Source organism: Nuphar pumila, chromosome 6, assembly GCF_984573655.1.
Source record: "Nuphar pumila chromosome 6, dmNupPumi1.hap1.1, whole genome shotgun sequence".
Taxonomy (NCBI): domain Eukaryota; kingdom Viridiplantae; phylum Streptophyta; class Magnoliopsida; order Nymphaeales; family Nymphaeaceae; genus Nuphar; species Nuphar pumila.
Window position 1 is genome coordinate 18,680,830 of NC_143254.1, and position 22,201 is coordinate 18,703,030.

The following is a 22,201-nucleotide window of genomic DNA, read 5'->3' on the forward strand; positions in this document are numbered from 1 at the left end:
TTTTATCATTATACCCTTAATTATAGCAAGAAATTCAGTGTAGTAAATCACATAGTATAAAATATGCTTAAGATATCTAAACATCTTGTGCACAACATTCAAATACCAGTATTGATATCAAAGATTATCAATAGACATGCACGCCTTACTCATTGCATGTGCTATATTTTTTTTTTATTTCATGAGAAACCCTTACCAAGGGCTGAAAAACCCTGAGTAAGGCCCCACAACCACCTTGCCTCACATGACCCACCTCTGAAAGCAACTAGCACACCTGTATGCTAATGGGGTTTGATCCGAGACCTTCACAACCACCCTGTTGGCCATGTGGTGACATTGCATAGATTATATCAAGCCTTGTGCAATACATAAGACTACCTATCACACTAACATATTTTAATTGTTCATTGTTTCAAACTGTCTACAAATCTTACCATTAAGCTATCAATGACCTATCTCCACTATATACTGTATAAACAATAAAAGCACAATCTCCAGCTATTTACAGGTTTTACAAAGACCTGATTATGTCTAGTTGAACATTCCATTTTATCATTGTTTAAGCAGAGAGGAGACATGGGATCTGCAAGGCCTTTTGTGCTTCTGAAGAAATTCGACTATTTTCTTTGAAACCTGAAAAATTAATGGACTAGCAAGCTGTGACGAATTCAGCATCTTGAAAATTGGATTGCACTGAAGAGCAACTGCACGTTCTGCACAATCTGATGATCATAAATATACAATCAAATGCCGCCTAAAGTAACAACACTACACACCTGTGATTCAAACTGTTGTTGGTACTACAAAGAAAAGTTTCATTCTTACATATGGTATCAGGAATAAGATCTTAACAAAGACCACAAAAATTTATTTAGCTAAAAATCCAGGAGTGCCTGCGTACATCAACAGAGTAAAATTATTAAACTTTACCATGATCGTGGGTAAATAATATGGAGAATGAAATATAGTTGATCCAATTGCAGCCAAAACTTAGAAAGATTGTCATATTCAATAGGAGCAGATGCTAACATGCACTGGTCTTCCCACCAGAAATGAAAAATCATGTCAACAAGCTCCTAAGAAATGCTTAAGTGCTCGACTGTTTTGAGTCACGGTCCACAATAAGCTGGGCCATCAACTTCAATTAAACTCATCAGCTCGTAAGAACAGAACAAGATTTGATTTGAGTTCTGGTGGAAGACGAACAGGGCGATAGTTTTTGTCAAGCCAGACAGCAGTAGCTTTGGCTTCCAAAATCAGCTACAATGAAAAGAAGCAAGCATCAGTGAGAGCCATAAATCAGTTTTGCTTCTCTTTTGAAATAGCAAGAATGGGATAGGAAGACATCTCTTGACTAAGATCTGTCATTCTAAACATAATAGTTAATACAAAGTAATAACACTTACCTCTTTATTTGGCAACTTGTAGATGAAGTGTTCAAAGAATAAGCGATCAGCTGAGTAACCAGACACCCTAACTTTCAGAACAAACCTCTCACCACTCTGGCTGCCAGCAATATACACTCAAGTTATTTTTCAGAACTAGGACGGCCATCTATAGACTATAGGATTTCTTGGGAATCTTATAGAACAAATATACACACTATGTCAAGTGTAACCAGACCTTTAGAGGAGCAAAGAATTTGAGAGACAACTCTGACAGTGCCAAAGCTTCACCAGTGCGAGCAATTGCATCTACACTCAGGACCATTCTTTCAAAGAGTTCATGGCGACCTGTTAAATATTGAAACTAATAGAATATATCAGAGATCAGGAAATCCAAAACATTAGAACTGGTGCAACAAAATTGAAATGCATCATACAAACGACTCAATTATATGATTATACACCAAGTGTTCCAAAAGAAAATCTTAGCGAGCACACACGTGCATATACAAAAAAAGTTGGTGCTTCCATGTGCATAAACGACTATCCAAATTTAAAGTACAAAGATATCATCATCATCCTCATAATAATCCTTAGCAAAAGGACATTTGCTAAAAGCATGAAAATAGTGGTTTGCTTTAGTTTAAGGAAAATAGTATATGTAATTTAGCAGAGATACATTTTTGTACCTCTTAACTGTAAAAGGAGATCTATTGAAACTGTAAAACATCACCATAATATACAAATGCTAGGGTCAACCATAGGGTTTCCTAAAACCCGGTTTCATGCCCGTACACCATACATGTACAAAGAGATAAACAGCTCTTTCTCCAAAAGGAGATTTACTGAAGCTGTAATACTGTTGAAAGGGGTATATTTGATGTCCAGAACTAATTGACTACATTTTAGTTACTTTTAACTGTTTGACTTTATACTTGTACATGAGGACCCTTTTACTTGTCCACCTTTTCTGGAGCCAAAGATAAAAAAAATGAAGTATACAAGAAAGGAGGGTCCCAATAGGTTTTACTCTCTTATTCTCAATGTCTCCCTTCTCCTATTCTTCTTCTTCCTTCTTTACTTCTTTAGTTCCTTCCCTTCTAAATCATATTGCAAGTAGAAGTGACATAGTTTAAGATGGTATCAGAGCTTGAGCATTGAACAAACAACTCAAGGTAGGTGTAAGATCCACAATTTTTCAGTAAACTTGTGAATAAAAATAAGAGGTATTTTTACGTAATTTTATTGTATTGACCTGGAATGCGAAACAAAGGGATTTTGCATAGCCAATTATACTTAAGACACGTATCCTCAGGAATATATGCTCAAAACATTTAGGGAACCATAGCGCACTCATTTGGCAAAATGAAAAAATTTCACAGAGGCAATTTGTTTCATCTCGTTAAGACGAAGAGAATGGTGTACTCACTTTTATTTGTAAAAAATATCGGCAAAACCTCGAAAATGTGCAGGCCCCACAAAAATTGTGAAAATATCTCAAAAATGAGATAAAGTGTGCGATAAGCACAACACCACCAATGTGCACAAATGCACAAGAACACTTAGAACAAATGTACACAAAGGTACAATAAAGAAACTCAAATGCACAAAGGCATACAAAATATAAAGAATTTTATTGAGAAGAATGGAGAACAAAAGCTCCAAGAAGTGAAGTTTACAAAGGGGGAACTCCCCTATTTATAAGAGGGAAAAGGAGCCTTGGAGGGGCTTCACTAGCTGTTGGAGTTCTAACCGTTGGAGAGGCTCATGTTGAGCCCTCCAAGGTTGACTTTGAGTCAACAAAGAAATAAAGAAAAAAAAAGACAAAAAAAGGAAAAGAAAAAAAGAAAAAAAGAAAAGTAAAAAAAGGAAAAAGAATTACAGCATATTCATAATTATGAATATGCGCAAAATGGAGAGAAATGACTAAAATACCCTTTCGGGTTTTACAAGAAAAAAGAAACATATATATTTACATATATATATATATAGATAGATACATATACATATATACGTGATGTATATATGTATATGTATCTCTCTTTATATATATATATGTAAATATTTACATAAAGAGAGATACATTTTAACACCCTCCCTCAAACTTAGGGCACAATGACCGAAAGTTTGCTAAGGAGAAAGTTGAATCTTGGAGAGCAAAGCGCCTTGGTGAAGAAATCTGCCAACTGATATTCGGACGTCACATAAGGAAGATCGATGACTTTTTGTAGATATGCCTCACGGACATAATGACAGTCCATCTCAATATGCTTTGTCCGCTCATGAAACGTGTGGTTCTTAGCAATATAGATTGCACTCTTATTATCACAACATAACTTTGTGGGTTCTTGAATTGGAATCCCCATGTCTTGCAGCAACTGATGAATCCAGACAATCTCCATAGTTGTAGACGCCATGGCACGATATTCTGCTTCGGTGGATGATAGAGACACCTTCTGTTGTTTCTTACATCTCCATGAGATCAGGGATTCACCTAAAAAAATGCAAAAGCCTGTAGTGGAGTGACGATTATTTGGGTCACCTCCCCAATCAAAGTCAGTATATGCAATCAAATTTAACTCAGAAGATGAGGAAAGGAAAACTCCCTTGTTTAAAGTTCCCTTTATGTATCTGACAACTCGGAGAACGACACTCATATGAACGAATGTAGGAGCATGCTGAAATTGGCTTGCAGTATGCACGGCATGAGAGATGTCTGGTCTTGTGATGCTAAGATACATTAGAGATCCCACAAGTTGCCGGTAGGGGGTAGCCACAAGTTGCCGATAGGGGGTAGGATCCTCCAAAGGTTTCCCATCATCGATCTTCATTTTTGATCCCACAATTTCTGGGGTCTCACAGATTTTATCATCAGTAATACCTGATCTGTCAAGAATCTCACAGGCAAGTTTAGTTTGAGACAAAAAATAGCCTCTATGAGAGTAGGCTACCTCGATACCAAGAAAGTAAGTCAGATACCCCAGGTCTGACATTTCAAACCTTTCTTTTAAAGTGGTTTTAATGTTTCTGATGCCCTTTATGTCACTACCTGTTATCAACATATCATCAACATACAACAGTAAAATCACAATTCCTGCATCAGACTTTTTGACGAACAGAGTAGTGTCAGTGTAGCATGAGGAAAAACCATTTTGAACCATCACATCATTAAATCGATCATACCAAGCCTTAGGGGCTTGTTTTAAACCATAAAGCGCTTTTTGCAAACGAAGGACTTTCCCCTTTAGTACGTTCATACCAGGGGGAGCATCCATGTAAACTTCTTCATTAAGGTCCCCATTTAGAAATGCATTTTTAACATCCATTTGGTAAATATTCCATTTTTTAATAGATGCAATGGTGATCAAACACCTTACAGTAACCATTCGTGCAACAGGAGCAAAGGTTTCTTCGTAATCGATGACGTATTCTTGACTATATCCTTTTGCGACAAGACGGGCTTTATATCTTTCGAGAGTGCCATCACTCTTGGTTTTGACTTTAAAAACTCATCTACATCCTATTGTTTTCTTTCCTTCTGGAAGACATTGAAAAACCCATGTTTTGGCTTTGTTGAGGGCTCTAAGTTCGTTGTCCATGGCATCCCTCCATTCTATCATTTCCTTAGCTTCTTTAAAATTTCTAGGTTTTTGATATGAGTGAATGGCACTAAGACATGCCCTATGCTTTGGAGAAAAAGACTCATAGGATATAAATCTAGAAGGATTTTTCCTAGATCTTTCAGTTCTTCGAGAGTCGTTGGAAGATTCACTAAGGTCACTATATTTCTCTATTGCACTTCTAAAAGTGTTTTTATCTCTATGAGTATAGGTAATTGGTTCATTTATCATTTCTTCTTCATCATGAATGGTTTGAGGAATACTTTCACTTATATCCCCATTCTCATTTAATTCATCATCGCTAAAAAAATCTTCATTTCTAGATAATAGTTCAAACAAAAAAGAATAATCGGCATTATCTTCATGGGTTTTGTGTTCTTCAAAACCACTTATGTTTTCTAAAAAGGTTACATTTCTTGAAACATATAGTTTATCATTCTTAATATCATAACACCTAAAACCTTTTTAGGTTTCCGAATATCCTAAAAACGCACAAGGAATAGCTTTGGGAGATAATTTATCATTCTTATCGATGAGAACAAAACATTTACAACCAAAAATTCTTAACCTATTGTAATCGGGTTCTTTTTTATACAAGATTTCATATGGAGATATTTGATTCAAGTTTTTGGATGGAAGTCGGTTGATGAGATAAACCGATGCAAGAGCTGCTTCGGCCCAAAATCTTTTTGGAATTTTTTGATAAATTAGCAAAGTTTTTGTAGTTTCAATTATTTGTCTATGTTTTCATTCGGCCAACCCATTTTGTTGGGGAGTTTTAGGACAAGACCTTTGATGAACAATCCCATTATTTTCAATATAACTTTTGAAATCATTTGAGAGATATTCTCTCCCGGAATCGGTTCTAAGAATTTGTAATTTACTATTGAATTGATTTTGTATTAACTTGTGAAAAACCTTAAAAGTAGAGAAAACCTCATGTTTATGTTTGAGGAAGTATATCCAACTATACCTTGAGAAATCATCCACATAAATAACATAATACGAAAATCCTCCCTTAGACACAACGGGTGCCGGTCCCCAAACATCCGAATGCACAATTTCGAAAGGCTTAGTTGAAAACATAGTTCTTTGTCCAAAAGGTGAGCTTCTCATTTTACCAAGAATACAATCATTACAATTGAAATTGTCTTTACATAAGGTTTTAGCAAAATGTAAATACGAAAGGTTGACAATATTTGGATGCCCAAGGCGTTTATGCCAAACATTTATATCCTTATGTTGGGCAACATTACAAAAAGAGGTTTTTGGAATTTGAAGAAATTCCATGAGATAAAGATCTCCCTTCCTAGAGCCTTCCCCAATCAACTTCCCGGACCGGCGATCCTGTATCCAACATTTATTTGATGAGAATTTGATATCACACCCATGATCCGATAGTTGAGAGACGGAAAGCAAATTTAAATTTAGTTTTGGTATAAATCTAACTTTAGGAATAGAAAAACCTTGTCTTTCAAAATCACCAATTCCTTTTATTTCAAGAGAAGCCCCATCCGCGGTAGAGACAAAAGAAGGTGACAAATTTTTTGAGTATTTAGAAAGTGCAAAAACATTTGGAGTCATATGAAAGGATGCACCCGAGTCTAAGAGCCAAAGAGTCTTACCGGGAGGAGAGAAGGTGGTCATGGCGGCTCCGGAAACAGATCCCTTGAGGAGTGGTTGAAGAGCTTCCATGATTTGATTGAGAGCCAAAGTAGCATGGTTGTAAGTTGATGGACCTTCCTCCTTGGTAGATTGAAAAGTAGTAGACATAGCCACCATCTTATTCCATTTAGGGCATACCGATTTAATGTGACCCGGTTCTTTGCAAAAATGGCATATGATCTTACTATAATCTCTTCTTCCATAATGCCCACCATTTTCTCTTCCTCCTTGATTTTTGTTAAAATGAGGGGGTTTATAGGTTTTAACATTATTCCCCGGTCATGAGACGGCATAAGCACCCTCATCCTCATCTTTAGAGGGAACGACCAACACACTTAGATTGGTTTTATTCATTCCCAATCTAGTTTCTTCTCCACTTAATTTGGTAAGTACATCTTCCAATGGAGGAGAAGAGAAAGAAGACAAAAGAGAGGATCTAGTTTGTTCAAACTCGGGTCTAAGCCCATTTAAAAAGTTAAAGAAATGATCATCTTCTAATTGTTTGGCTCTCAATTCAATAGCCTCACCACTCCATTTAGGTTCTTGGAGGGCAAGTTCATCCCAAATAGTGGATAACTCGGTGAAATACTCTCTAACGGACATTTCTCCTTGTTGAAGAGTTAAAGCCTTCTTTTGGAGATAGTATTTATGGGACAAATCTCTTGAAGTATACATTCTTTCAAGATATTCCCATACTTGATATGCCTTTTTGAACTTTAGAATGTTGGCATTAATTTTGGTCTCAACCGAAGAGAAGAACCATGAGAGTATTTTGTAATTTTTCATTTCCCATTCTTCATGCTTCTTATTGTAATCTTCAAAAGCCTTTTCTCTTTCTTCTCCCTCAAGAACCTTGATCTCCCCTCTCTCAAGGGTAGTAATTTTTTGTTCGGGTTCGAGAATAGTTCCTTGAACATATCCCCAAAGACCATTTCCTTTTATATGGGCCTCCATATTCCCGGCCCATACATGATAATTCGTTCCATTCAATTTGAAGCCAAGAGAGAAGTGAGAATCCTTTTCGCCCATTAGAGATGATACAAAGAGAAATAAATGCGTACCACAATGCGAAATGAGTCCCTTCTTGATGTAGGAAGCTTCTAAAATATAGGATGAAGAGCCGAATCTTCACTCCAACCACCACAACTTAATGGCACGCTTTACGAGGTACTCCAACGAAGAGGGAAAAAAGCACGATCTTCTTTTCCTTTAAGCCTAGCTTTGATACCATGTGAAAATATCTCAAAAATGAGATAAAGTGTGCGATAAGCACAACACCACCAATGTGCACAAATGCACAAGAACACTTAAAACAAATGTACACAAAGGTACAATAATGAAACTCAAATGCACAAAGGTATACAAAATATAAAGAATTTTATTGAGAAGAATGGAGAACAAAAGCTCCAAGAAGTGAAGTTTACAAAGGGGGAACTCCCCTATTTATAAGAGGGAAAAGGAGCCTTGGAGGGGCTCCACTAGCTGTTGGAGCCCCTCCAACGGTTAGAATTCTAACCGTTGGAGAGGCTTAACAGCTAGTGTTGAGCCCTCCAAGGTTGACTTTGAGTCAACAAAGAAATAAAGAAAAAAAAAAGACAAAAAAGGAAAAGAAAAAAAGAAAAGAAGAAAAGTAAAAAAAGGAAAAAGAATTACAGCATATTCATAATTATGAATATGCGCAAAATGGAGAGAAATGACTAAAATACCCTTTCGGGTTTTACAAGAAAAAAGAAACATATATATTTACATATATATATATATAGATAGATACATATACATATATACGTGATGTATATATGTATATGTATCTCTCTTTATATATATATGTAAATATTTACATAAAGAGAGATACATTTTAACAAAAATATCATGTGGACCCCACATATATATCTCACAAAATATCTTGTGGGCCCCACATAAATATCCTATAGAAATATTTGTTAAAATGTACCTCATATATATATATATATATATATATATATATATATATATATATATATATATATATATATATATATATATATATATATATATATTACATCAATACCCGATAGGGGTATTTTTGTAATTTCACATAGTTGTTTTAGAAAACAACTATTTTCGAGTTTTGTTAAAAATTTAATTTTATTTTTTATTTTTTTACAATTCTTTTTGTATTTTTTAAGGACCAAAAGAGGCTCCAACCATAGAGTCGTTGGAGCCCCCAACGGTCACAAATGTGACCGTTGGGGGCTCCCAACGACTCCATGGGAGCCCCCTTTTGGGCTCTCCTTTTGAGGCCTTTGGCCTTCCTTTCTCTCCTCTCCCTCTTGTATAAATAGGGGTGAACCCCTTGTATATTTTTCATTCTAGAGAGCTCTCTCTCTTTTCAATAAGAGGCTTTTTATATTGTTGCCTTCTTAAAGGCTTGTGCTTGTATTGTCCCTTAGTGGACTTGTGATATTGTCTCCTTTATTCATTGTTGTAAGTGCTTATAAGCACTCTTTATATTTCTGCAATATCTCATTACATGGTATCAGAGCCACTCGATTCTTGAAAGAAAGGTGTGTTTAGTGTATTTCATATTTTGTGGATCTCTTCTCACTTCTTGGAAACATCATGGAGGCAAAGATTGACCTATCCTTCAAGCTCAATGGAAAGAATTACATGATGTGGGCATCGGCAATGGAAAATAATCTCAAATGAAAGAAACCTTGGGGTTTTGTCATGGGTACCGTTTTGGAACCTAAGCTTATGCTCACGAAGGACGAAGGAGGTCAAGAAAAGGCTCTTCAAGGAGATGCTCGCCTCAAGTCCATTGAAAATCATCAAAAAGAAGTGGAAGATTGGGAAAACAATCACGCGAAAATCCTTGCGTGGTTTATGAACAATGTTGAGCTTAAGGTATGTGCTAATATAGCTAAATTTCGTAGAGCCAATGAGGCTTGGTCCCTTTATGAAGGGTATGTATACCCAAAAGGATCTTGCAAGAGCATATTTCTTGCCAGAAAAGATTAGAACCACCAAACAAGGTGATTCTAGCATTCAATACTATTATAGTGCCCTAAACCCACTATGGGATGAATTGACTCTTTTAGAGCCAAAATGGGTTTCTATGAAAGATATTGACTTAAGACAAAAACAAATGGAACAAGAACGATTGTTTCAATTTCTTTTTGGGCTACGTCCCGAATTTGAGCAAGTGAGATCCTCACTTCTCCATAGATCTATTTTTCCTCTTATTGAGGATGCTATTGCCGAAATCACTCAAGAGGAGACAAGGCTTGGCATGAGTAAACATGTTGATGAAGTACTTGCCGTATCAAAATCAGGTAACAATGTAAGAACCTATAAACCTCTTCATTTTGGGAAACAAGGAAACTACAATAGAGGAAGAAAAATGATTGTTTGAAATAACTTGTATTTTTTAAGGACCAAAAAGGGCTCCAACCATAGAGTCGTTGGAGCCTCCAACGGTCACAAATGTGACCGTTGGGGGCTCCCAACGACTCCATGGGAGCCCCCTTTTGGGCTCTCCTTTTGAGGCCTTTGGCCTTCCTTTCTCTCCTCTCCCTCTTGTATAAATAGGGGTGAACCCCTTGTATATTTTTCATTCTAGAGAGCTCTCTCTCTTTTCAATAAGAGGCTTTTTATATTGTTGCCTTCTTAAAGGCTTGTGCTTGTATTGTCCCTTAGTGGACTTGTGATATTGTCTCCTTTATTCATTGTTGTAAGTGCTTATAAGCACTCTTTATATTTCCGCAATATCTCATTACAATATCTAGTGAGCCCCATAAGAATATATGTGTCATTTTATTACTTTCTCCTTAAGTTTGGATCTGGATCGGATAATCTAGGTCAGATCCAACCTTACCCACGTCCAAGATCTACATTTTGGCTTATAAATAAGAGAAGACCCCTTTTAGATAAAAATGTCGCTCCCTTCTCTCTCTTCTTTCTCTAGCTTTCTTTTTCTTCTCTTCCCTCTTTCTCTCTCTTGGTTCAAGCCTAGGTCAAGCCCACTTGACCTGCATCAAACTCACATGAGGTGAGCTTAGACCTGCCTGACCTAAACTAAGCCCGCTTGGTGAAGCCTACTTGGCCTACCAGGTTAGCTTTTCTCTCTTTTTTATTTTTTAGTCTTAGCCTGTGTCACGCCCATTTGAGTTAAGATCACTTGACCTTTACAGCTTGACTTTCTCTATCTCTTTCTTGACTATGTCCAGCCCATTTGACCTGAACAAAGCTCACTTCAGGTAGGCTTGAACCTAAGCTAGGTTTGATCCATTTTTGTCTTATATATCTTCGTTTCTTCGCGTTGACGAGCTCTACACAAGACACACTTGGTTATAACCATACTGAATGTAAAGACGTGTCGGCCAAGACCTACGAGAGCCTTTACGCTTGCGCTGAGTCACTTCTGCTGGATCTTTGGTAGGTTTGCGCGTCGCTCTCTATTTCAAGTTATATTTTTTAAAATAACTATCATGTACGGTGAGATTTTTCTTACCGTACACCTTTTTAAAACAATATCGGTTTCTAATCTTTAGTTCACGCCCTCTAGGCCACCGCAAGCTTGCTTCGGTGTTCATGCATGTGTCCTTACGACTATTTCTCGATATATATGGTGAATTACGTGTCATAGGATCTTAATCCTTGGTTTATGCCCTCTAGGCCACATAAAGCTTACTTCAATATGCAGGCGTGTATCCTTGCGACTACTTCCCTATTTAGTATATATATAAATATATATACATTCGCTTTACGCACTTGACTTAGCCCAATACGTTATTTCATTTATCGAGCCCCTGCTTACACACTTTACTTAGCCCGATGTATGGCTTCATTCACCGGACCCTACTTTATGCACTTTACTTAGCCCGATGCGTGGTTTCATTCATCGGGCTTTGCTTTACGCGATTTACTTTGTCATCACACTATTATGTGCATAGGCACCTGCTTTATGCTATTTACTTTGTCGTTGTGTTGTTATATGCACATGCTCCTACTTTTAATAAATATAATCGTGTTGTAATAAGCATACAAATGATGATTGATTCCTATCGTTCAAAGTGATTCAAAAGACTTGACACGTTCAAAACATTATTTGGCAAAAAAACTCCTATTAAAAAGGTTTCGTATTTGCGCAAAACCGTATTTATGCAAATATCTAAGTTACTAGCGTAAGGCCTAGGTTTCTAATAAACCACGAGAGATACAACATAAGCACAACGATGCACATCTATCCAAAAACAAAGGTAGCATTTTCTTTGATAAACAAAATAGATGTTGCCGAAATTTCTGATAAGGTGCTCTTCGAGCTAAAAAGGAATATAGCATTTTCTCTGTTAAATAGGAGAGATGCTGCCAAAATTTTTGGCAAAATACTCACCTAAGCTAGCATGGATGGCATAATGATGCCCTCATTATTAGAACCCAGTCAGGATGGCTCATTTCACTTTCGCCTTCAAGGGCATCGTGCTCGTAAGGGCCGCTGCACTAGAGTAATTGTTGTGCCTTGTTGAGTCTGTGCTCATTGCGGCTAAATATGTCTGAGCAATCGATCAAAAGTGATTCTTGATTATGCATGTCTATATAAACTACTATATAAAAATAATACTCATAAGAGTCATTGTGCTAGAGTTGGTTATCCAATACCTAATACCTAGTATTGTTTTACTAAACAGTACTGTTTATAATAAATAACTCATTTTGGTTTGCTTAACTAAAATATCTTGGTGGATAATAAGTGATTTACCACATACCTGTGACTTACCTGGCATCTTCTAAAACTGACAACTAATTATCGTCTATTTTCGCTAAAATCTTTTCTAAATTCTACTGCAAAGAGAAAAAAAGAAATCCATAAAATTTACACAAAGGGTTATTTTGGAAATCCAGAGCGTTACAGTTGGAGTGCCAGGTGACATCCCTCAAAGAAATCAAACGAGACCAAATGGATGTTGCTCTCACTTTGGGTTTAGGGTTTGATCAAGAAGGTATTTAGGAACTTTTTCAACATTTTGCAGAATTTGATGATGTGAGTTGAAGGAGATACAATTTTCCCTTAAATTTCTTGCCCTCCCCATATGGATTTGGGAATTTTAGCTCCTCTGAGTTGCATGAGAAATTAAGGCCAAAATTGTGGTTTGGATTCATGTAATTTTTATCTAAGATGCTTGTGAACATGAGTAAAGTCATGGGTTTTGAACTGGTATCCATGTTTGGAAATGTTTTATGCATGGCTAGGGTTGTTGGCAGCAATGAGGAGTTGTATAGGTGCTTGGGTTGAGTGTATCCGCTGCCTATTACTTAAAGAATTCTTGTTGTTTGTGTATGAGACTTTTATTTCTCATTGACGTGTCAAGCTAATTTTAAGAGGGCTCGCTAAAAGAAGTGGATGGATGCTTCCAAAGAAAAGCCATTGACCCTTGCAAGTGATGGGTCAAGTGGCGTTAAATGCCCTAGTGGATGAGGGATAACTACAAGTGAAATTTCAAGTTTTCAAGTCTAAAACAAATATCAAGTTTGATGAAAAAATTATGAGGAATGGTCCCAATCAGTTAGGATTTCAATTGTAGCCCAAAAGAAGTTTGGTATATCAATGGAAACATGCAGAAACTCAATAAAAATGAATCTAGCTATCTGGATTGGGAATGCGATAATTGCCTTGTCATGGCATGGATACTTCAATCCATAGAGCCATCAATTAGTAAAACTTTTGTGAATTGTAAGACCACCAATAAAGTGTGGGATGCTGTGTCTGATGCCTATTAAAAAATACTAATGTAGCTAAGAATTGTGACCTCATGGACAAGGTGAGTAGTGCAAACAAGGACAACCCTTGGGTGAATACTATATTGAACTTCGAACATTGTGGAAGGAGCTAAGTCATTAGCTTAAGGAAAGTGTTCTCAATGCATGAAATGCATATAATGTGTGAAGGAGTATCAGAAAGAAGTAGAAGAAAAGAAGGTATTTGAGTTCCTGTGCCTAGATACTAGATAGTGAGTATGAGCATGTAAAATAGAGTATTATGGGAAGAGATGAGCTACCGTTCTTGGGATTTTGTATGCTCTTCTTCAAAGAGAAGAGGATCCAATGAGCTTAGCTACTATTAATGAGTCAATCGAGGAAAAATCTGCTTTTCTTAGTGATCATATCTCTCCTAATGTGTTTGGAAAGAGGGGAAGAGAAAGAGATGGTATTAGTGTGTGGACGTCATACAAATCATATGATCATAGATGAGAAAAATAAGTTGAGATGTACCTATTGTGGGAAGAAAAGACATACCAGAGACCAGTATTGGGATGTAGCAGGAAGAACTGCGGGTAGAGAAACTCCAACGTATGGTTCTATAAACTCCCTTAGACCCATCAAGGATGCAAAGAGGAAGAGTTAGAGCAGCTAAGGAAAAAAATAGAGGAACTTGAAATGAAAGGAGTTGATCAGTTGAAGGAGTCAACTACACCATCCTCTACCGATCATGCTCAACAAGGTATCGATGTTTTTGCTCAGTTTGCTTCTAGTGGATGGATCATATATTCTGGTGTCACTGATCATATGATTAGTATGAGATCCTTGTTTACTATTTATGATGCATTTATACATATTAGAAACCTAAGGTTGGTCGATGGATCTATATCTCCAATCCTGGGAAAAGGGACACTTCGCACGATATGCTTCCCTCTTCCTTCTGTGTTACACACTCCAAAATTTCTTATTGACCTTATATTTGTAAACTCTGTTACCAAGGATGTTAACTTCTCACTAACATTGTAACTTGAGGCCGAGAAGAATCTTTGGTTGTAGACTTAAGGAGAGAGAGTTGTATACCCTGATAACTCCTTGTTGAATGATGTACAGTAGAAACTTAGATTTATTCAAGTCCGAGTTACTTTTGCTTCTGCACTTAAAATGGGCATTTGAAATTTGTGGATTTTGTTTCCAGAAATTTTCAAGCCTGAATATAGTCATGCCATCCATTGTGAGACTTGTCAAAAGGCCAAACAATGTATAACATCATATCCTTTGAGTCAAGCTGCTAAGTGCTCATCTCCACTGGAATTAGATTAATCCAATGTATGGGGACCAGACCCTATGGTTTTTGGTTTTGGATATAGATATTATGTTTCCTTTATTAATGATTATACAAAATTTACTACGGCTTTCATGTTAAAATCTAGAGATAAAGTGTCTTCTATTTTGCCTATCTATCATAAAATGGTAGAGAATCATACTTCCTTAAAAATATTAAAATCCAATAATGAGATAGAATATACATCCCAAACGGTTTAGAGTTGTCCTCGAGAGCATAGTATTGATACTCAAACTGTGAAAGTATCTTCAACAAGATACTTTAGTCGATAACACAACAACCTTAAGAATAAATGTGTGAACATACACACCCAAGAACACTTGTGCACAACAAACACAACACACCGAATCACAAATGTGCACTTGCACCCATAAGTTTCATAAACACTAAAGAGGTTGGGCTATAATCCCAAATCCCTTGAGAAAATACAAGAGGAGCTGCCCATATAAATAGGGCTTGGAGGAGGCCTTGGGAGGGGCTCCACATAGTCGTTGGAGCCCCTCCAACGGTCACATTTGTGACCGTTGGAGGGGTCCAACGACTAGTGGGTTGGGCCCCTCCCAATGCATGTACAATGCATTAAATGCAAAAAACAAAAATACAAAAAGAAAAAGAAAAAAGAAAATACAAAAAAAACATATTCTTGAAAAAGAATATGTGTAAAATTCCTAAACTACCCTTACTATGACTATATATATTTTATATATATAATTGGTAAATACATATACATATATTATATATATGTATATGTATTACCTTATATATATAAAATATATATACGAAATTACAAGTTTGATTACATAATTTAACACCCCCCCTCAAACTTAGGGCAAGATGACCGATAGTTTGCCAAGAAGGAAGTTGAACCGCGGAGCGCACAGGGCTTTAGTAAAGAAATCGGCCAACTGATATTCGGACGTGACATAAGGAAGGTCGATAACTCCTCGGAGATATGCTTCACGAACATAGTGACAGTCCATTTCGATGTGTTTTGTCCGCTCATGAAAGGTGTGGTTCTTTGCAATGTAGATTGCACTTTTGTTGTCGCAGCATAGCTTGGTGGGTCCTTCAATTTTGATCCCCATGTCTTCTAGCAGTTGGTGAATCCAAACAATCTCCATGGTAGTAGTGGCCATGGCACGATATTCAGCTTCAGTTGAGGAGAGCGACACCTTTTGTTGCTTCTTGCATCTCCACGAAATTAGTGAGTCTCCTAAGAACACACAAAAACCAGTGGTGGAGTGACGGTTATTTGGGTCACCTCCCCAATCTGAGTCAGTATAAGCAATCAATTTTAAATCAGAGGAAGAGGACAGAAAAACTCCCTTATTTAGAGTACCCTTTATGTATCTTACGACCCGTAAGATGGCACTCATGTGAACGGATGTAGACGCATGCTGAAATTGACTTGCAGTATGGACTGCATGGGATATATCTGGTCTGGTAATACTCAGATACATCAGGGACCCTACAAGCTGTCTGTAAGGTGTAGGATCCAATAGGGGAACTCCATCATCAATTTTCATCTTTGCTCCTACTACCGCAGGAGTTTCACACAGCTTCTCATCTGTAATACCTGACCTGTCAATGATCTCAGAAGCAAGCTTAGTTTGAGATAAGAAATATCCTCGAAGAGAGTATGCCACTTCAATTCCCAAAAAATAAGTTAAAAAACCCAAGTCAGACATTTCAAATTTATCTTTTAAGATAGATTTTATACTTTTAACCCCGTTAGAATCACTCCCAGTGATGAGCATGTCATCAACATACAGAAGTAAAATAACAATCCCTGCATTGGATTTTCTAACAAATAGAGCAGTGTCAGTAAAACAAGAGGAAAAACCATTCTCAATCATAACAGAGTTAAATCTATCATACCAAGCCTTGGGAGCTTGTTTTAGGCCATAGAGTGCTTTCTGAAGACGAAGCACCTTTCCCTTAGGAGTCTCCATTCCAGGAGGAGCATCCATGTAGACTTCGCTTAAATCGCCATTTAAAAAGGCATTTTTCACATCCATTTGATAGATGTTCCATTTGTTGATAGAGGCAACGGTTATAAGACATCGAACAGTGACCATACGAGCTACAGGAGCAAAAGTTTCTTCATAGTCAATACCATATTCTTGACTATATCCTTTTGCAACCAAGCGAGCTTTATACCTTTCAAGGGATCCATCACTTTTAGTTTTTACTTTGAAAACCCATCTGCACCATATTGTTTTCTTGCCTTTAGGAAGATTTTGGAATTCCCAGGTTTTGGCTCTTCTCAGAGCCTCAAGTTCATTGTCCATGGCATTAATCCATTCAGGGCATTTACGTGCTTCTTCAAAATTTCTAGGTTCTATATAAGAGTGGATGGCACTAAGGCAGGCTCTATATCTTGGTGAGAAAGAGTCATAGGAAATGAACCTAGAAGGAGGCCTTCTACTTCTCTCAGTTCTACGAGGGATCACTTCATTATGAGAGGCACTGGAACTGGCATCATTATATCTGTCAAGAGCACTCCTAAAGTTGTTTTGATCTCTATGAGAGTAGGTGATAGGGTCTCTAGGTAATTCAATAGGTTGATGTGACGAAGGAGACAAGGAGATGTTTTCCTCGGTTTCAAGTTCATTTGGGTTACCTTGATCTGACTCATTATCACTAGTATCATCGTCCTTATTCAGTAAATCAAATAAAAAAGAGTAATCCATATTTTCATTATGGGGGTCACAACTTTCAAATCCACTAACATTTTCCAAAAAACTCACGTTCCTGGAAACATACAACTTATCACTTTTGATATCATAACAACGAAACCCCTTTTGGGTTTCAGAATAGCCAAGAAAGGCACAAGGAATGGCCTTTGGAGAAAGTTTGTCATTCTTATCAGTAAGAACAAAACACTTACACCCAAAGACCCTTAACCTGCTATAATCAGGTTCCTTATCATACAGTTTTTCAAAGGGAGAAATTTTGTTTAAATTTTTCGATGGAAGTTGGTTTATGAGATAGACAGAGGTAAGAGCTGCCTCAGCCCAAAGATTTTTTGGAATGTTTTGAGAAATGAGCAAAGTCCTAGTTGTTTCAATGATGTGCCTGTGTTTTCGTTCGGCTAACCCATTTTGTTGAGGGGTTTTTGGACATGATTTTTGGTGAAGAATTCCAAAATTTTCAAGATAACCCTTAAATTCATTTGAGAGGTATTCTCCTCCAGAGTCAGACCTAAAAATTTTTAAAGATCCATTGAATTGATTTGAAATCATCATGTGAAAATTTTTAAAGGTTGAAAAAACTTCATGTTTATGTTTAAGGAAATAGATCCAACAAAACCTAGTATAGTCATCCACAAAGATTACATAATATGAAAAACCTCCTTTAGACATTACCGGAGCCGGTCCCCATACATCGGAATGGACAATTTCAAATGGTTTTGTCGTAAACATGGATCTTTGAGGAAAGGGCAAACATTTCATTTTCCCAAGAATGCATTCATTACACAAAAAGTCACTTTTACAAAGATGTTTAACAAAAGGCAAGTACGAGATTTTAACAATATTGGGATGACCCAATCTCTTATGCCATACATGAATGTCTTTGTTTTGGACGACGTTGCAAAATTGACTCTTGGGAACTTGAAGAAAATCTACGTAGTAGAGGTCTCCTCTTCTAGAGCCTTCCCCAATCAATCTCCCGGACTGGCGATCCTGTATCCAACATTTATTAGAAGAAAATTTTATATCGCAACCATGGTCCGAGAGTTGGGAAACGGAAAGAAGATTTAGGTTAAGGTTTGGGATAAAACGAATTTTTGGAACAAAGAAGTCTTGTTTTTCAAAATTACCTATTCCTTTAATCTCAAGAGATGTACCGTCCGCGATTGATACAAAGGATGGAAAAGCACTTTTAGAAAAATTTGAAAGAGTGCAATAACTAGGGGTCATGTGAAAGGATGCCCCGGAATCTAAAAGCCAAGATGTCTTACCGGGGGAAGAGGATGACATAGCGGCTCCGGAAGTACCTCCCTTGAGAAGAGGTTGTAGGGCTTCCACGATTTGTTGAAGAGAAAGAGACTCACTTGATAAAGGGGGTCGTTCTTCAACTTGAGATGCCATAGCCGTTGCAATCAATTTCTTCCATTTAGGACACAAGGGTTTGATATGTCCGGGTTCTTTACAATGATAGCAAGTTACTTTGCTATAGTCTCTTTTGCCATACCGATCGTTTCCTCCTTGACCTTGATTCTTGAAATGAGGAGGTCTATAGGTCCTCATGTTATTTCTCGGTCTTGACACGGCATTAGCCATTTCACCATCTTCTTGAGTAGAAGAAGTAACAAGAATGCTAGGGTTATTTTTGCCAATCCCCATACGGGTTTCTTCACCACTTAGCTTGGTGATAACATCTTCGAGTGAGGGGGATGTGAAGGCGGAGAGAAGAGAGGACCGAACTTGTTCAAATTCGGGTCTAAGGCCATTTAAAAAATTGAAGAACCGGTCTTCTTCAACTTGTTTGTGCCTTAATTCGATAGCCTCACCACTCCATTTAGGTTCAAGAATTGCGAGCTCGTCCCAAATAGAGGATAATTCGGCAAAGTACTCCCGAATGGTCATGTCATTTTGTTGGAGAGTCAAAGCCCTCTTTTGAAGAAAGTACTTGTGGGATAGATCTCTTGAGGTGTACATTTTCTCAAGATATACCCAAGCTTCGGAAGCCCTTTTAAATTTGATGATGTTGGCATTTATCTTGGTCTCAACGGATGAGAAAATCCAAGATAATATCTTGAAGTTCTTCATTTCCCAATCATCATGTTTCTTAGAATACTCTTCAAGGGCCTTTTGTCTTTCATCCCCTTCAAGAATCTTAATATCACCTCCTTCAACAATGGTAATTTTGGGTTCCGGTTCCGGTATGGATCCATAAACGTAACCCCAAAGCCCCTTTCCTTTAATATGGGCTTCCATATTACCGGCCCAAACATGATAGTTTGAGCCATTAAGCTTAAACCCAAGAGAGAAATGGGAGTCTTTTTCGCCCATTAGAGAGGAAAGAATGCAAGAGATAGTATGTACCTTAATTACTTTTTGCGTCTTTCTTGACAAAAGGAGCTCCTAAAATATTGCTCGAAGAAGATGATCCTCTTTGATTTCAAAAAACTTGAAGGCACGCTTCCCGAGGAATGCAAAAGAAGGCGAGTCGCAATTCTTCTTCTTCAACGAGGCTCTGATACCATGTGAAAGTATCTTCAACAAGATACTTTAGTCGATAACACAACAACCTTAAGAATAAATGTGTGAACATACACACCCAAGAACACTTGTGCACAACAAACACAACACACCGAATCACAAATGTGCACTTGCACCCATAAGTTTCATAAACACTAAAGAGGTTGGGCTATAATCCCAAATCCCTTGAGAAAATACAAGAGGAGCTGCCCATATAAATAGGGCTTGGAGGAGGCCTTGGGAGGGGCTCCACATAGTCGTTGGAGCCCCTCCAACGGTCACATTTGTGACCGTTGGAGGGGTCCAACGACTAGTGGGTTGGGCCCCTCCCAATGCATGTACAATGCATTAAATGCAAAAAACAAAAATACAAAAAGAAAAAGAAAAAAGAAAATACAAAAAAAACATATTCTTGAAAAAGAATATGTGTAAAATTCCTAAACTACCCTTACTATGACTATATATATTTTATATATATAATTGGTAAATACATATACATATATTATATATATGTATATGTATTACCTTATATATATAAAATATATATACGAAATTACAAGTTTGATTACATAATTTAACACAAACCACTTTCCCTAATATACCCCAACAAAATGAGGTTGCAGAAAGGAAAAATAAACACCTTCTAGAAGTAACTAGAGCTCTAATGTTTGAGATGAATGTGCTTAAGGGATATTGGCCAGAAGGAGTCCTCACTGCTGCTTACCTCATAAATCAGATGTCTGCAGATAACCTAGGTGAAAAGTCCCTTATCAGCATATTAAAACCTCAGGAACCTCTTTTCTATCATACTCTTAAAGTGATCTAGATGTGTTTGCTTTGTGCATATGCCCTCCATATATAGGGATAAGTTAGATCCTAAAGAGAGAAAATGCAATTTTATTGGATATTCTCCTTGTCAAAATGGATATAAATGTAATGGCCCCAATTACTAGAAAAAAAATTATTTTCATGGATGTGACTTTCTTTGAAGATATCCCATATTATAGTACCAACGACGAAAGTAAGGGACAGTTGTAGAATGAAGTTTGTAATGAAGTTTCTATACTTTGCTTACTTAGGGTTTCCCTTGACATTCCATTACCCACTTGTGTCAACCCTCTACCTGAGGTTACTTGAACATATTGCAAAGGTGAACGAAGTATCTTCAAGCTCCCAATGTCTAGAATTAAAGAAACTCTAGGCTCAAGGACCTTGAAAGAGCCACCAGTTCAAGGATCAAATGTTACCACTCATCAAGAAGATGATCTTGATCTTCCTATAGCTCTTCAAAAGGGCAGAAGACAGTCACTTTATTTCCTAGAACGCTACCTCTCAATCCTATCAAGACTTTGTTGCAAACTATGATTCAATTATCATTCCTAAGTGTAGAAGAGATCCTTAAAATTCATATATTAAAGGAGACCATGCTTAGTGAAATGGATGCTTTGAAGAGGAATTAGACATGAGATTTTGTAGCACTTCCTCTAGGAAAAAAAGTGATTGGAAGCAAGTGGATGTATTCCGTGAAGTTTAAACCTAATGGCTCTATTAAAAGGTACAGGACCAAGTTGGTGGCAGAAAGATATACTTAGATATATGGCATTGATTATCAAGAAATATTTGCAATAGTTGCTAAGTTGAACTCAATTTGTGTTAGTTCGATGTTAAGAATGCATTTTTACATGAAGATCTATAATAAGAAGTGTATATTGCACTCCCACCAGGAATAGTATAAGAGATGGGGAAAAAACACTATGTACAAACTTAAAAAGGCTATCTGCAAATAGAACAATCAACTAGAGCACGATTCAAGAAATTCCGTAGGTCAATAATAGAATTCAGATTCCAAAAAAGTGCACTTGATAATACTTTTTTCGTTAAAAGGGCAAGCTCATCACTACTGCCATTGACTACGCAAAACCCGACTATTTAAATATATATATATATATATATATATATATACTTCGGATCCAGGTTGGAACTGAACTGGATCCAACCTGAATCCGGATCCATTTTGCCCCCCGTGTTCTTATTTAAACCCCCCCGCAAGGGGTTTTCTTTTACAAAAAGAACGCAGACCCCCTGAGCTCTTTCTCTCTCCCCGACACTCCCTCTCCCCATGCGCTCTTCCCCCCTGCGTAAGCCGCGACCTCCCTGAACCCTCTCGACCTCCCTCTCTCTCCCAACTCCCGTCTCTACCTCTCTCCCTCCCAACTGTCGCCGACGGAACCCAAGCCCTCCCCTCTC

General features: G+C 37.3%; 1 protein-coding gene across 3 annotated transcripts in view; it reads right to left on the reverse strand.

Annotated features, from left to right (window-relative positions):
* Positions 1 to 328: 328 nt before the first annotated feature.
* The window catches only part of LOC149834187 (acyl-acyl carrier protein thioesterase TE3, chloroplastic-like), a 34,318-nt gene continuing 12,445 nt past the window's right edge, over positions 329 to 22,201 (reverse strand). The window contains exons 3-6 of one of the 3 annotated variants that reach the window (XR_016432513.1): positions 1,624 to 1,733; positions 1,407 to 1,502; positions 931 to 1,260; positions 329 to 722 (exon numbers count right to left, since the gene is read on the reverse strand). Coding sequence is in view for 1 of the 3 variants with exons in the window: in XM_090010008.1 (XP_089866134.1) it covers positions 1,141 to 1,260; positions 1,407 to 1,502; positions 1,624 to 1,733 (326 nt within the window). In the remaining 2 variants the exon portion in view is untranslated. Of the gene's footprint in view, positions 723 to 748; positions 1,261 to 1,406; positions 1,503 to 1,623; positions 1,734 to 22,201 lie in introns of those variants that run through there. The other 2 variants (XR_016432512.1, XM_090010008.1) reach the window with 2 other exon arrangements.